The sequence below is a fragment of the Symphalangus syndactylus genome, chromosome 6 (assembly GCF_028878055.3).
Source record: "Symphalangus syndactylus isolate Jambi chromosome 6, NHGRI_mSymSyn1-v2.1_pri, whole genome shotgun sequence".
Lineage (NCBI taxonomy): Eukaryota > Metazoa > Chordata > Mammalia > Primates > Hylobatidae > Symphalangus > Symphalangus syndactylus.
The window spans coordinates 129,081,907-129,095,119 of NC_072428.2; the positions used below are offsets into that span (position 1 = coordinate 129,081,907).

A 13,213-nucleotide genomic window follows, 5' to 3' on the forward strand; every position below is an offset into this window, starting at 1 on the left:
TTAATTACTTCTTTTTATTAGACAGTTCAAATTAAGCTTGAAGAACAGGAAGCAATACAACTCAACTATTGAAATATAAATAGTTGAGCTTAATTTATTCAACAAAATTTACCCAATAGATCAGTGTACAAAGCATGCTGCTGGGCTGGGCATCAGGCGTGGCACAGCGAACAAGACAGACTGACTCAACCCTCAGGGGGCTTACATTCTAATGCAGAAAGCAGATATTTCAGATTGGATACATAATACGAATTATCAAAGCAAGGCGCAAAGTATTTTAAAAATAAGGGGTTTGGGAGGCAATGATCTGACCTATTCTACAGAAGGACTCCTTAGGGAAGTAACAGTTGAGCCGATCTAAGGACGCTAGATATTCGCTAGGTCAGTGGAAAAAATCAGTGGTTCTCACTGTGGTCAGTGGGTTATTGGTGGTTTCATAATAACTGGGGACTACTCCCGGCACTGAGTGGATGCAGCCAGGGAGAACAATGTCCTGCAGTGTGTGGGTTAGTGCCACACAACGAAGAATTATTCTGTACCCTGTACGACTGTTTAATGTCCTGCTGAACATTTAGGTAGGACCTACAGCTTGTCTGAGAGAGTAACTCATTTGTTTTCTCTGAGACAATCTGTAATTTGTCTTGTCCTATTATCCTTAAGTAAGGTAATTTCGCTCTTTCTTTTCGCATATACAGATTATGTATATGGTCTGTTTTGTCTTTACCCTAACACTGGTTTTCATTCTAGTGTCCCCCATCCCTCTAGTTTCATTTTCCTCTACTTGTTTACAGGAAGTAGCCTCTAATCGGCTCTTAAATCTAAACCTACTCATTACAAGGAAGAGTAAACATCTCTCTGTTTCAAACAGCGTAGTCATGCCTGAGCATTTACATAATGAAATTCATATTCTTTTCATTATAAATTTCTTCTTTTCTATTTCTCCTAATAAGAGAGATAGGGCATTAAATTGATTTTTTAAGAAATTCATGTGTGTAAGTAGATTGTATTATCTATGAGTCATTTCAGGACAGCAAAGAGAATGTTACAAAATACTTGCTCTGAAAAGGGTGAATAGATCTGATAGGGTTTGTTGTTGTCACTATGACTGGGCGTGGGGGTGGGGGCGTTACTAGCATTTAGTATGTGAGAGCCAAGTATGCAGAACATCTTGCAATACATTGGACAGTTCCTCACAATAAGAAATTATTCTGCACTCTATACGAATTTTGAATGTCTCACTAGACATTCATGTATGACCTATAGCTCGTCTGCAAGAATATATCCTCATTTTCTCCACTTCGACAACTGTACATTTTTTTGCATAGTATCTTTATTCCGTTCTTTCTCTTATATACAAATAAGTATTGTCATATGCAAAGAAGTTATTGTATCCCTAGTTTTTATTCTAATGCCCACCCATATCCCTGCTTTTACATTTTCCCACATATGATCTGATCTCCTACCTTCTAAGTTCAAGTCGATGCATTATAAATAGTTGTAAGCATCTGACTATTTCATTAGGTCTTCAATTACAGTTGTGCCCAAGTTAGGTACCTTTTATTTCCTCTGTATGTTCATATTAGTTTTATTTAATTTTTAATTTATTTCTAAAATTGTGTGTAGGTGGAGTATATTACCTCTGAATTGGATTTGGAGGATAATAAAGAAGATGTATTTCTATTTGTCGTTTAGAGAAAAAAAAAGGCAGAAATGGCCATTGAAAACCACTGAACTAGCTAAAAACGGGAACCACAAAACTGTAAGAAAGCCAGAGTGGCTTGCGCAGAAGAAACTAAATGATAGAGGGGTAGGGGAGGGAGAGATCACTTGGGGCCATGATAGCGGTTTTGAACTTTATCCTGAAGACTTGATGTGTGTTTTGAATGTGCACTGCTAAGTAAATTTTAAAAAATATAACCTTCTTGCCCTGAAGAAAACACAGCAAACAACTTAGAAGGGAACGGAGATATTTAAGAGGTAAAACTAGACTTAGAAACTGCTTAGATGTTTATCAGGAGGGAGAGGAAGGAGTCGAAGATGACTTCCAGATTTCTGCTTGAGCCAATGGGTAGATGGTGATGCTATTCACTTACATACAGATCCTGAGAGAGGAACAGATTCATGTGAGGGAGGCAGATGGAGAGCTCCACTTTGGACATGTTGAATCAAAGATGCCTGTGAAATATCAAGCTAGTGGTGTCTAGTGGGCTGTTGGAAAGAGTTGGACGAACTGCAACCTTACAATATGAGGGTCAAGTTCAGAAAATGAACACTCCAAAACGAAAGCTACCATGAAAGAAATAAGTCAATGAGAATAAGCATTTGTGGTAACCCTCCCAGAAAATAACTCTACTCTAAAAAAAACTCTCTATTTTTTTTTTTTTTTTTACTGGTGGAGTTGTTTAAGCCAAGGAGTTGTGGAGATCTCTGTGATGATCCAAAATCTGACTAATATAAAATCAACTCTGATGCTACTTAAATCTGACTTATAACATGTCTGCTAGAAGAAATTATAACAGGAAACTTTGGTGACTGGTAAGGAATGTTGAAAAGGGAAAATCAGAAGGAAAAACCTGGTTCATAAGAAGGAAGGAAATATTGGTTCAAGCACGTCAAGGGCTCTAAGTAAAAACCGATGGTACTACAATTCCACATAATCCATTACATTTGGAAAAAGAAGCTCCTGGTAGACACAGGGCCTCTTTGGGATATCGTTCTTTGTTCTGATTCTGTGCTCACCAGGAAACAAATGTCATCTCCGTAGGGGCCCCGTCCTTCAGTAGGAATGGCCCTGCTCCTAGGTTCTTGGCTCATTTGCCAAGACTACAATAGCACTCGCGTTTATCAGTTATGCTTGTGTGAAGCTGGTTATTGCAATTCATTGTTCTCAAAATACTTTCATGAAAAGCCTGACCTGAGAAAAAGCCTTCTCTGTAATCATATTAATTAGAACATAAATGTCTACTTTGCCATAATTATACAAAGAGCCCAAATGGGCAATTAACTCCAGTTGGTTGCTTCTCTCTGAGCCTTACTTGCCAGCTCTTATTACCGCATTCCAGAGAGAGTCAGCCTGGATGGAGTTTGTCCCCTAAATAAATGTAGCGATAAAGAAAAGGGTGCTCCAAATCAGCTTCATCAGAATGATAAGGTACAGCACTGCAGCTATGTCTGCAATAGCATTTCAATTTTACTTTTTTTCCCCTAGCATGTCCTTAAGCATTTTCTCCCCAGCTTTTCACAATCTTTCTTCTAAGGCTATAATGTCTTATATCCTTAATGGGCATGATTAGACTTCTCCCAAATTTTCCAAATTAACTTTCTTTCAATGTAACCAAGACAAAACCATGGCATACAGTAAACTAAAAGGGTAGACAGGAGAGAAAGGCTGCTGCAATTACAGATAATGTAGAAATCAGCCTTTACCAGTTACATCTCAGACAAGGTAAACTTTCCAACACATTGGAATCATCAGAAGGGCTTTAAAAAATACAACTGTCAGCCAGGCACGGTGGCTCACACCTGTAATCCTAGCACTTTGGGAGGCGAAGGCGGGCAGATTGCCTGAGCTCAGGAGTTTGAGACCAGCCTGGGCAACACAGTGAAATCCTGTCTCTACTAAAAAATACAAAAAATTAGCTGGGCACGACAGCGTGTGCCTGTAGTTCCAGCTACTCGGGAGGCTGAGGCAGGAGAATTGCTTGAACCCGGGAGGCAGAGGTTGCGGTGAGCTGAGATCGTGCCACTGCACTCCAGCCTGGGCGATGGAGTGACTCGGTCTCCAAAAAAAAAAAAAAAAAAAAATACAACTGCTTGGCGCTGACACCCAGAAATGATTTCATTGGCATGGGGTGCAATCTGGGCATCCGAATTTGTTTAAAACTTCCCAGATGATTCAAATATGTAGGAAAGTTTGGGGACCACTGATCTAAGACATTAGATAGCTGGGCAGGAAAATATAAAACTATAACTCCTGTCTGGGGCAATTTAGTTCTGTAAGGGAACAGAATGGTTATGGCATCCTTCTGACGCTGTATTCATCGGTTCTTTTTTTTTTTTCATCGGTTCTAACTAATCACGCAGGGTTTGTCTGCTTCAGTATATTCAATCACATATTGTGGGTAAATCTGATCTTTCTGAAAGATGACAAAAACAGAGGGATTCAACCTGGTATCCACACAGCTGTCGCACTGTGGAGGAGGGCTTGTGCACGTCATATTTCCTTCAATAAACTTTCCAACCAGAACTTGGGCTACAAACATAATGATGTTTTTGGCATCATACGGGCAATTTTTGTGGGAATAGATGGCATCTTTTGCAAAGTAAATTCCTAGAAAGAATCAGAAAGGTCAAGAAATATTATAAAAGCAGGTATACAGTTTATAAGATTAGTTATATACAAGCAGATGGGCGTGGACTAAGCATATGTCAATAATACCTTACTGATACTTATAAACTTTCCTTTGCACTTAAAAACATGTTTATGATGCAGGCGAACTTAAATACAGTATATAACCCTATAGAAATGACTGAGGAATATTTGCTACAGTGCAGAGCTCATGCTGATAGTGTGAGCCATTGGGTGCAATGACCAAATGACAATGACACAGTGGCCCAATTCATGCAATTCACCCAGTGTGAGCTGAATGAGCCGACTTGGAACTGATGAGTCAGTTGATGCTTCGTGCTCAACTCTAAAACAACCTCAGATAATGATTGCTGCTTCCATACACAGCAGACCAACAATTTCCTGCCAAGTTAAAATTTTTATTTTTATCATTGTCAAGTGCCACTCTGGGCAGGTGCAGTGGCTCATGTCTGTAATCCCAGCATTACGGGAGGTTGAGGCAGGTGGATCACATGAGCCCAGAATTTGAGACCAGCCTGGGCAACATGGGGAGACTCCATCTCTACAAAAAATTTAAAAATTAGCCGGGCATGGTGGCGTGCACTTGTAATCCCAGCTACTCAGGAAGCTGAGGCGGGATTGATTGACCCCAGGAAGTTGAGGCTATAGTAAGCTAGGATCACACCACTGCACTCCAGCCTGGGCAACAGAGTGAGACTCTGTATCAAAAAATACTAATAATATTTTCTAAGAAAGCTACTCTGTCATTTTAAAGACCATGAGTAGATATTGCAAACTCCTATTTCCATGCAAGAATCAATAAGTAAGATGAATTTGCTTTATTTGTGGTAACAAATGTTTAATATACTTTCCATTTACTTTGTTTTTGTTCTTTTTATCATTTTACAGTTAGATGTTTGAATTCCAGAAACATTGCTTATCCTGAATAGGTCAGATACTAGATATTCTGTGCAAATTATGTTCTACTACATTTAAAGTAAAATATAGAAGTCTACCTATACTGACCTACCACGTCCAGTCCCACCTCCCTTCCCAAAACAGTTCATGGCTGGTGGGAATTCTTTCACACCTGTTTCTATGCATTCACATACGTATATGTGCATATACTCTAATATAGTTTTATGGTGGTTTATTTGTTCACAAATAGGATCATAATATATGAACTGTTCTACAACTTTTTTCCACTTTAGTCCTAGAAATCTTGCTATGTCAGTACATCCAACTCTCTCTCTCTTTTTTTTTTTTTTGTTGTTGTTGTTGCTGCTGTTTTTGAGACGGGGTCTCTGTTGCCCAGGGTGGGGTGCAGTGGTGCAATCTTGGCTCACTGCAGCCTTGACGTCCTGGGCTCAAGCAATCTTCCCGGCTCAGCCTCCCATTCTAATCGGTGCGAGGCAACAGCTCATTGTGGTTTTAATTTGCATTTGCCTGATGATTAGTGATGTTGAGCATTTTTTCATGAACTCATTGACCATTTGTATTTCTTCTTTAGAGAAATGTCTATTCAAGTCTTTTGCCCATTTTTGAAACTTCTATTTGCATGTATTTTATGCTGAATTTATTCCTGTGCCATAAGTTTTTGCTTCTTCAGTATCTTCTAGGATAGCTTTTTCTTCTGTGCACCTCCTCTTCTGGTTTAGGAACACGGTGTTCTTTTTCAGTGAAGATTGTCTCTGTGTGGCAGGGGGAGCTCAGGCATGAGTTAATCCAACCATGAGCTCTGGAAGTCTGGTGGCACATCTTGGGTGCTTTGTTCACCTGAATATCCTCAATGACCAGAGAATCTACAGTTCAACCCTTAAGTTCAGCATTACTCTCTGCATTTTTAAGTGTATACAGCAAAACTTCAACTCTTTTGGGGTCACCAACTGCGTGCTCAGCCCCACCGTTTGGTCTGGGCACTCCTACGAACTCCACCCTTGTAACGTTGGAATGGTACACATTGTTTCTATACAGTGACATCTTTCAGACACTTGCTGGCTTTTCATATAGGCATACTCTTGATGGCCTGGGCAGTTTCATGGGTGTCCTTAAAGTGAACATGAAGATTTGAACCTCTTTATTTGCATGATTTCATGGAGTTTTCTGGGTCAAGTGAATAGCGAACCATTTTCACAGATCACCTCAGGCCACTTATGGGAACAGCTTGCCCATTTTAAAATCGGGTTATTTGTTCTCTTTCTGTTGAATTGTTTGAGTTCCTTATATATTTTGGATATTAATCCCTTATCAGATGTATGGCTTGCAAATATTTTCTCCCACTCTGTGGGTTTGTCTGTTCACTTTGTTAATTGTTTCCTTTGCTGTGGAGAAGCTTTTTAGTTTGATGCTATCTCATTTGTCCATTTTTATTTTTGTTGCATCAGTTTTTTTATATCACACTTACATAATCTGGAATCTATATTTTCTTTTTTAAAATTCCCTTTATTGTGTTAAGAAAGTTCATTTCTATTCCTACATTTCCGAGTGCTTTATTTTTTTCTTTTTTGAGACAGTCTTCTTCTGTCGCTGAGGCTGGAGTGCAGTGGCAGGATCTTGGCTCACTGCAGCCTCCCCTTCTTGTGATCAATCAACTGTCATGCCTCAGCCTCCCGAGTAGCTAGGACTACAGGCATGTGCCACCACGCCCAGCTAACTTTGTATTTTTATTAGAGATGGGGGTTTCACCATGTGGTCAGGCTGGTCTCGAACTCCTAACCTCAGGTGATTCACCCACCTCGGCCTCCCAAAGTGCTGGGATTACAGGAATGAGCCACAGTGCCTAGCCTAACATTTCATTTTTTAGGATAAATATTTGTTTGAATTCTAACACAGGATAGACCTGTAAGAAACTGATGGGTTTTAATTTCACCTATTATATGTCACTTAAGATGGCTACTACATTTCCCATTTCCTCCAAACACTTCTAGGTAAGTTTTACTGATACATTTAAACTTAATAAACTTATGAAATCTCATCAATAAATTCATTCCCCAGCTTAAAATCTTTCATTAGTTTCCCATGCCCTTACCGTCAAGTTTAGCTCTTTATGGTCATATCTTGTTCCATTTCTCCCTTTTCCACTATGTGGTAACTCTACAAGGCAGGGGAATCCTACTCTATCTGTATCCTTGGGAACATCTCTCTAGCTGGGTTAGCTGTCCACAGGACATGTTCCTTTTTTTCTTTTCTTTTCTTTTTTTTTTTTTTTTGAGACGGAGTCTTGGCTGGTGTGCAGTGGCATGATTTCGGCTCACCGCAACATCTGCCTCCTGGATTCAAGCAATTATCCTGCCTCAGCCTCCCAAATAGCTGGGATTACAGGCACGTGCCACTGCACCCAGCTAATTTTTGTATTTTTAGTAGAGACGGGATTTCGCCATGTTGACCAGGCTGGTCTTGAACTCCCGACCTCAAGTGAACTGCCTGCCTCGGTCTCCCAAAGTGCTGGGATTACAGGCGTGAGCTACTGCGCCTGGCCTGGACCTGTTATTTTTCTCTATAGCAGCCCAACATTTGCAATCATTTAATTTTTTTTTTTTTTTTTTTTTTTTGAGACAAAGTGTTGCTCTGTCGCCCAGGCTAGAGTACAGCGGCACAATCACAGCTCACTGCAGCCTCAAACTTCTGGGCTCAAGCAATCCTCCCACCTCAGCCTCCTGAGTAGATGGGACTACAGGCATGTGCCACCACGCCCAAGTAATCAAAAACATTTGTTTGTAATTAAAATAAAATATTAGACAGGGTCTTGACATGTTGTCCAAGCTGGTCTCCAACTCCTGGGCTCAAGTGATCCTCCCACCTCAGCCTCCCAAAGTACAGGAATTACAAGTCTAAGCTACCATGCCTGGCCACAGTCATTTAATTAATTATGTAAGATAATTATGCAAAATTTGTTTGGGGCCATGTCTAACTTGTTCACCACTGTGTACCCACCATCTAGTGTAGAGAAGACACTCAAAAATATTTGCTGACTGACTGATTGACTTCTTGCCTTTTGGGGCAAGAATTGAATTTAATCCTAGTTGTATGAGTTGAACTCACTTTGAATCTGTGATAAACTATTACTTATTTCCTAAAGATGAGTGATTCTAGTTTGGTTTGTTTGTTTTTAAGAGTTGCATGCAGGCCGGGCACGGTGGCTCACATCTGTAATCCCGGCACTTTGGGAGGCCGAGGCAGGCAGATCCCCTGAGGTCAGGAGTTCTAGACCAGCCTGACCAACATGGAGAAACCCCGTCTCTACTGAAAATACAAAATTAGCCAGGCGTGGTGGCACATGCCTGTAATCCCAGATACTTGGGAGGCTGAGGCAGCAGAATCGCTTGAACCAAGGAGGTGAAGGTTGCAGTGAGCTGAGATGGAGCCATTGCACTCCAGCCTGGGCAATAAGAGCGAAACTCTGTCTCAAAAAAAAAAAAAAAAGAGTTGCATGCATCCAGGAACAGTGGCTCACGCCTAAAATCCCAGCACTTTGGCAGGCCGAGGTAGGCGGATTATTTGAGCTCAGGAGTTGAGACCAGCCGTGGCAACATGGCGAAACCCTGTCTCTACAAAAAATACAACAACAACAAAAAATTAGCTGGATGTGGTGGTACACACCTGTTGTCTCAGTTACTTGAGGGGCTGAGGTGGTAGGATCACCTGAGCCCAGGAGGTTGAGGCTGCAGTGAGCCAAGATTGTCACCCAAACTGGGTGACAAAGTGAGACCCTGTCTCAAAAAAAAAAAAAAAAAAAAATTGCATGCAAGAGTTTAGGAGCAAAAAGAAAGAGCTATAAAGATTTTGTGTGTGGGCAGACTTGTGACACTTCAGACCGAGGTGACCCAGTGTGGGCCTGAGATGGGGAGAGGCCTCTTCTCCCCGTCTTTAATTAAAACCAATCTGTGACAACTGAAGCTTCAGATAGCTTCGCAGTCATGGACATGGGTTCAGGAAGAGCCATAGCCAGAAGTGAGTAGTAATGGTAGACAACAAAACCAACAGATAGAGTAGTTTACAAGCACATATGAAGACTTTGGTCACTCCCAGAAAGAAAACAGAAGACAGGAGTGGGACTAAGGTCCAGCAATCAAGCTCCAAGTCAACTGATTCACTCTCATTTGGGCATTTGATATTACTGTGAGCTTATTATCTCTCCAGGACCACTAGAGCCTGGACACTCTGGTTAATACAAAATAATTACATATACCTCCTAATAGAAGCACGTATAAAGCCCGAGTTATGACTCTACTAGTTACGCTTCTCTATCCCGGCACTAACCTTTTCCATATCTGTTTTCATGAGTTTCATGTAGGAAATAGTCAAAATTATTCGCACAGATAGATTCCACCCAGGCACGGCTTGTCGCATAAAATAGGAGTTTTCCTTCTTCCTTCATCTGCGATTTCTTCCTAATATAAGAAATGTGAGACTTAACACTGAGACATCCCCTTCCCACTCCAGTTCATAACATTAATCCCAGCTAAAGTCTAATCATCTAAAAATTTCATTCCATCAGCTTTCACAATGGAGCTACTAACTTTAAGGCAGCAGCTGTACAATAATAAATTTATGAAAACTTTGAAAAGATAGACACATGAAATCATTGAATTGTAAAACAGTAAGGCTGAGAGACAGAAGCCGGAGTTGATAGAATGAAAAAAAAAAAAAAGACTAGAGCCTGAAGGAACTGTTAACTACTAAAATAAATCAGTGAATATAAATCTTAAAGGACAGATATTAACTAATCCTTTCCAGTTTTATGTAAAGAAACATAACTTGGCCACCAACCGTGTAAATTTATCCAGGAGCTCTGAGTTCTCGATCTTCTTTATCTTTTCAATCTTGAAATTTTTCATGGAAGCTTTAAAATGCTCACTTACTTTGACATATTCTGGATGTAGGTGATGGATCTCTGACAACTAATAAAGTTTAAAAATATATAAATGTGAAATAGGAAACATTTAAAGCATGATACATCCACATATGTGCCCCCTTATGCCATGAAGTATAGTTACCAGGGTACTTTCTAACAGCAGATAGGATGAGCTGGCTTAGGGTTCCCACATTTGCCAACTCATTCCCGTAATTAACTAGAGAGGCAGCGGGCCTGTCTGTCCAGGCCAACTTAAAGCTAGCAAAGCACTATGCCTAAGGGAAAAGGAAGTCCCCTGCAGTCTGTGTTAGTCCAGTAACCTCTTCCCAATGCAAGGGAAGAGGAATTGAGGTGCCATGTAGTCCAAGCAGACCAGCCTGCACAAAAGCTGAAGCCAGCATGGGGAGGCTAAGCCATCTAGGAATAGTTGTGTTCCAACTAGGTTAAGTGACACAGTGAGGCACAGTTTGTTTGACTCCCATAGAAACTTGTTAATTGTAACTAACGGACAAGTCACTTTTACTCTGAGTTCTAGTTTTCTTGTCCATAAAACAGAGATGTTAATATCCATTTCACATGGCTGTTGTGAGGATCTGCCCAAATGAGACTGTGTGTGGCCGAACTCTGGAAACAATGAGGTGCCCTATAGCAGTTAGGTGACCTCTGGGAAAGAGAACCATTAGATGACTGCCTTCAAACTTGATCTAAGAGTGTTTGTTGTTGTTGTTTGTTTTTTGGAGACGGAGTCTCGCTCTGTCGCCCAGGCTGGAGTGCAGTGGGCAGGACTGCAGTGGCGGGATCTTGGCTCACTGCAACCTCTGCCTCCCGGGTACAGGCGATTCTCCTGTCTCAGCATCCCAAGTAGCTGGGACTCCAGGCTCATGCTGCCACGCCCGGCGAATTTTTTTGTATTTTTTTGTATTTTTGGTAGAGACGGGGTTTCACCGTGTTGTCCAGGCTGGTTTTGAACTCCTGAGCTCAGGCAATCCACCCGCCTCGGCCTCCCAAAATGCTAGGATTACAGGGGTGAGCCACCGCACCCTGCCGATCTAAGAGTTTTGTGGGAGCAATTCATTCATCCAAACACATACACTTGTAGCAAAGTACTTTTTCTAACTTTTAACAGATTCATCCACCAAACATGTAAAACCAAGTACCTTATATTTCTTTGAGGATAGGAAGCAAAGGTCCTCCTGAGGACGAAAGGTCGCAGTTAAAGATACTGACGAGGTCTTTGCTGGCTGATGGCTACAAATAAAGAGAAAGAATTCACTTAACTCTCTGCTCCACAGGCCCAAGTGACGTTTTCTCTCAACTTCCAGCCACTAGGCCAAGGATGCCTAGAGAAATACACGATATTTATTTCTGTATTTTTCTCTGGACTACATCCTTGCATATTCCTGGTATAGAGGTACCAGTTATCATGTCTTTTAAAAATGCTGCAACTATTCATAATCGGTCAATTAAATGCCATTTTCCTATTGACTTAAAATGTAAAAGTATGGACTCTTTTTTATATTTCTGCTCAACTGTCAAAGGTCCTAATGTGTTAGCATTAAGCAAATGTGTCTTACAGCTTCTTGGTCAAAGGATAAACAATTAAATATATTAGGAATTTAGAGGAAAGAATTCTGCCTTTCCAGTATGAACTGTATTTCAGGGTAACCATCTATTCCATAGAACCTAAAGCTACCAGAAAAATTCTTCTTTATAGATGAATCACACTAATACTCGCAAAAGAGTTGATAGAATTAGAAAACCACCATTTGGCAATACCTAATGATCTCATGGTTCTAAACAATCATTATCATTAGCTACTAAAACCATTAAGTGAAAGATCAGATGAATAGTATAGTGGAATGATCAGACTGGAATGACCTGAACCTACTCTGTGATCTCCATCACTAAAAATAGGACAATCAGACACCGTATATCTCTTCATAAGTTGGGACAGAATGACTGGTACGAAGCCATCAATTGTATAGTATACTTGACTCAAAATTGAACCTAAATCTAATCAGTTCCCTAAATCTAATGATCAATTTATGGAAATTACACATCAAATGACCCCATGAGGAAATAATTTGCTGATCTGTTTTGAGAAAGAGTTTCACTCTGTCACCCAGGCTGAAGTACAGTGGTGTGATCATGGCTCAGTATATCCTCAACCTCCTGGGCCCAAGTGATCCTCCCACCTCAACCTCCCAAAGTGCTAGGATTATAAGCGTAAGCCAGCACGCCAGGTTAATTTTCTACATTTTGAATTTGGCAAATTCTATAGGTCAAATCACCTAGTCGCTGTTTTTATTGTTTAATTTTCTTTTTCTTTTTTTTTTTTTTGAGACAGAGTCTCACTCTGTTGCCCAGGCTGGAGTACAATGGTGCAGACACAGCTCAACCTCCTGGGCTCAAGTGATCCTCCTACCTCAACCTCTTGAGTAGCTGGGACCACAAGTGTGTACCACCACACCTGTCCAACTTTTTAAAAAGTTTTTGTAGAGATGGGGTCTCAACTCACCATGTTGCCCAGGCTGGTGTTGAACTCCTGGGCTCAAGCAATCCTTCTGCCTCGGCCTCCCAAAGTGCTAGGATTACAGGCATGAGCCACCACACCTGGCCTATCTAGTTTCTTAAAAAATGAAATTGCATGAAAAAAGTAGAGGAGGGGAAACTGTAGTAGACTAAAAGATATTTATGACACAAATCAACCAAACACAGTGTACAGACCCTGCTTAGATACTGATTTGCAATACATCAACTCTAAATAGTCATTGTTTAAGACAATGGGAAAACATAAAACGTGAACTGGGTATTAGATGATATTAAAGAATTATCATTAACTTTGTTACATAGGTTAATGATATTGTGTAATGTTTTTTAAAACCTCTTACCTGGTAGGAACACACCTAATATATATACAGGGAAATGATAACATGTATTGGATTTACATTAAAATATTCCAGCAAAAGAAAAAAAGGCTAGGTGTGGTGGCTCATGCCTATAATCCCAGC

The 13,213-nt window shown here is 40.6% G+C and overlaps 1 protein-coding gene across 2 annotated transcripts in view; it reads right to left on the reverse strand.

Annotated features, from left to right (window-relative positions):
* ZC3HAV1 (zinc finger CCCH-type containing, antiviral 1) overlaps positions 1-13,213 on the reverse strand; it is a 70,705-nt gene continuing 57,492 nt past the window's right edge. For both annotated transcript variants that reach the window (XM_055284168.2, XM_055284167.2), the window contains exons 10-13: positions 11,360-11,450; positions 10,118-10,248; positions 9,608-9,738; positions 1-4,330 (exon numbers count right to left, since the gene is read on the reverse strand). In XM_055284168.2, coding sequence (XP_055140143.1) covers positions 4,068-4,330; positions 9,608-9,738; positions 10,118-10,248; positions 11,360-11,450 — 616 coding nt within the window. In that variant the 3' untranslated portion in view covers positions 1-4,067. The remainder of the gene's footprint in view (positions 4,331-9,607; positions 9,739-10,117; positions 10,249-11,359; positions 11,451-13,213) is intronic.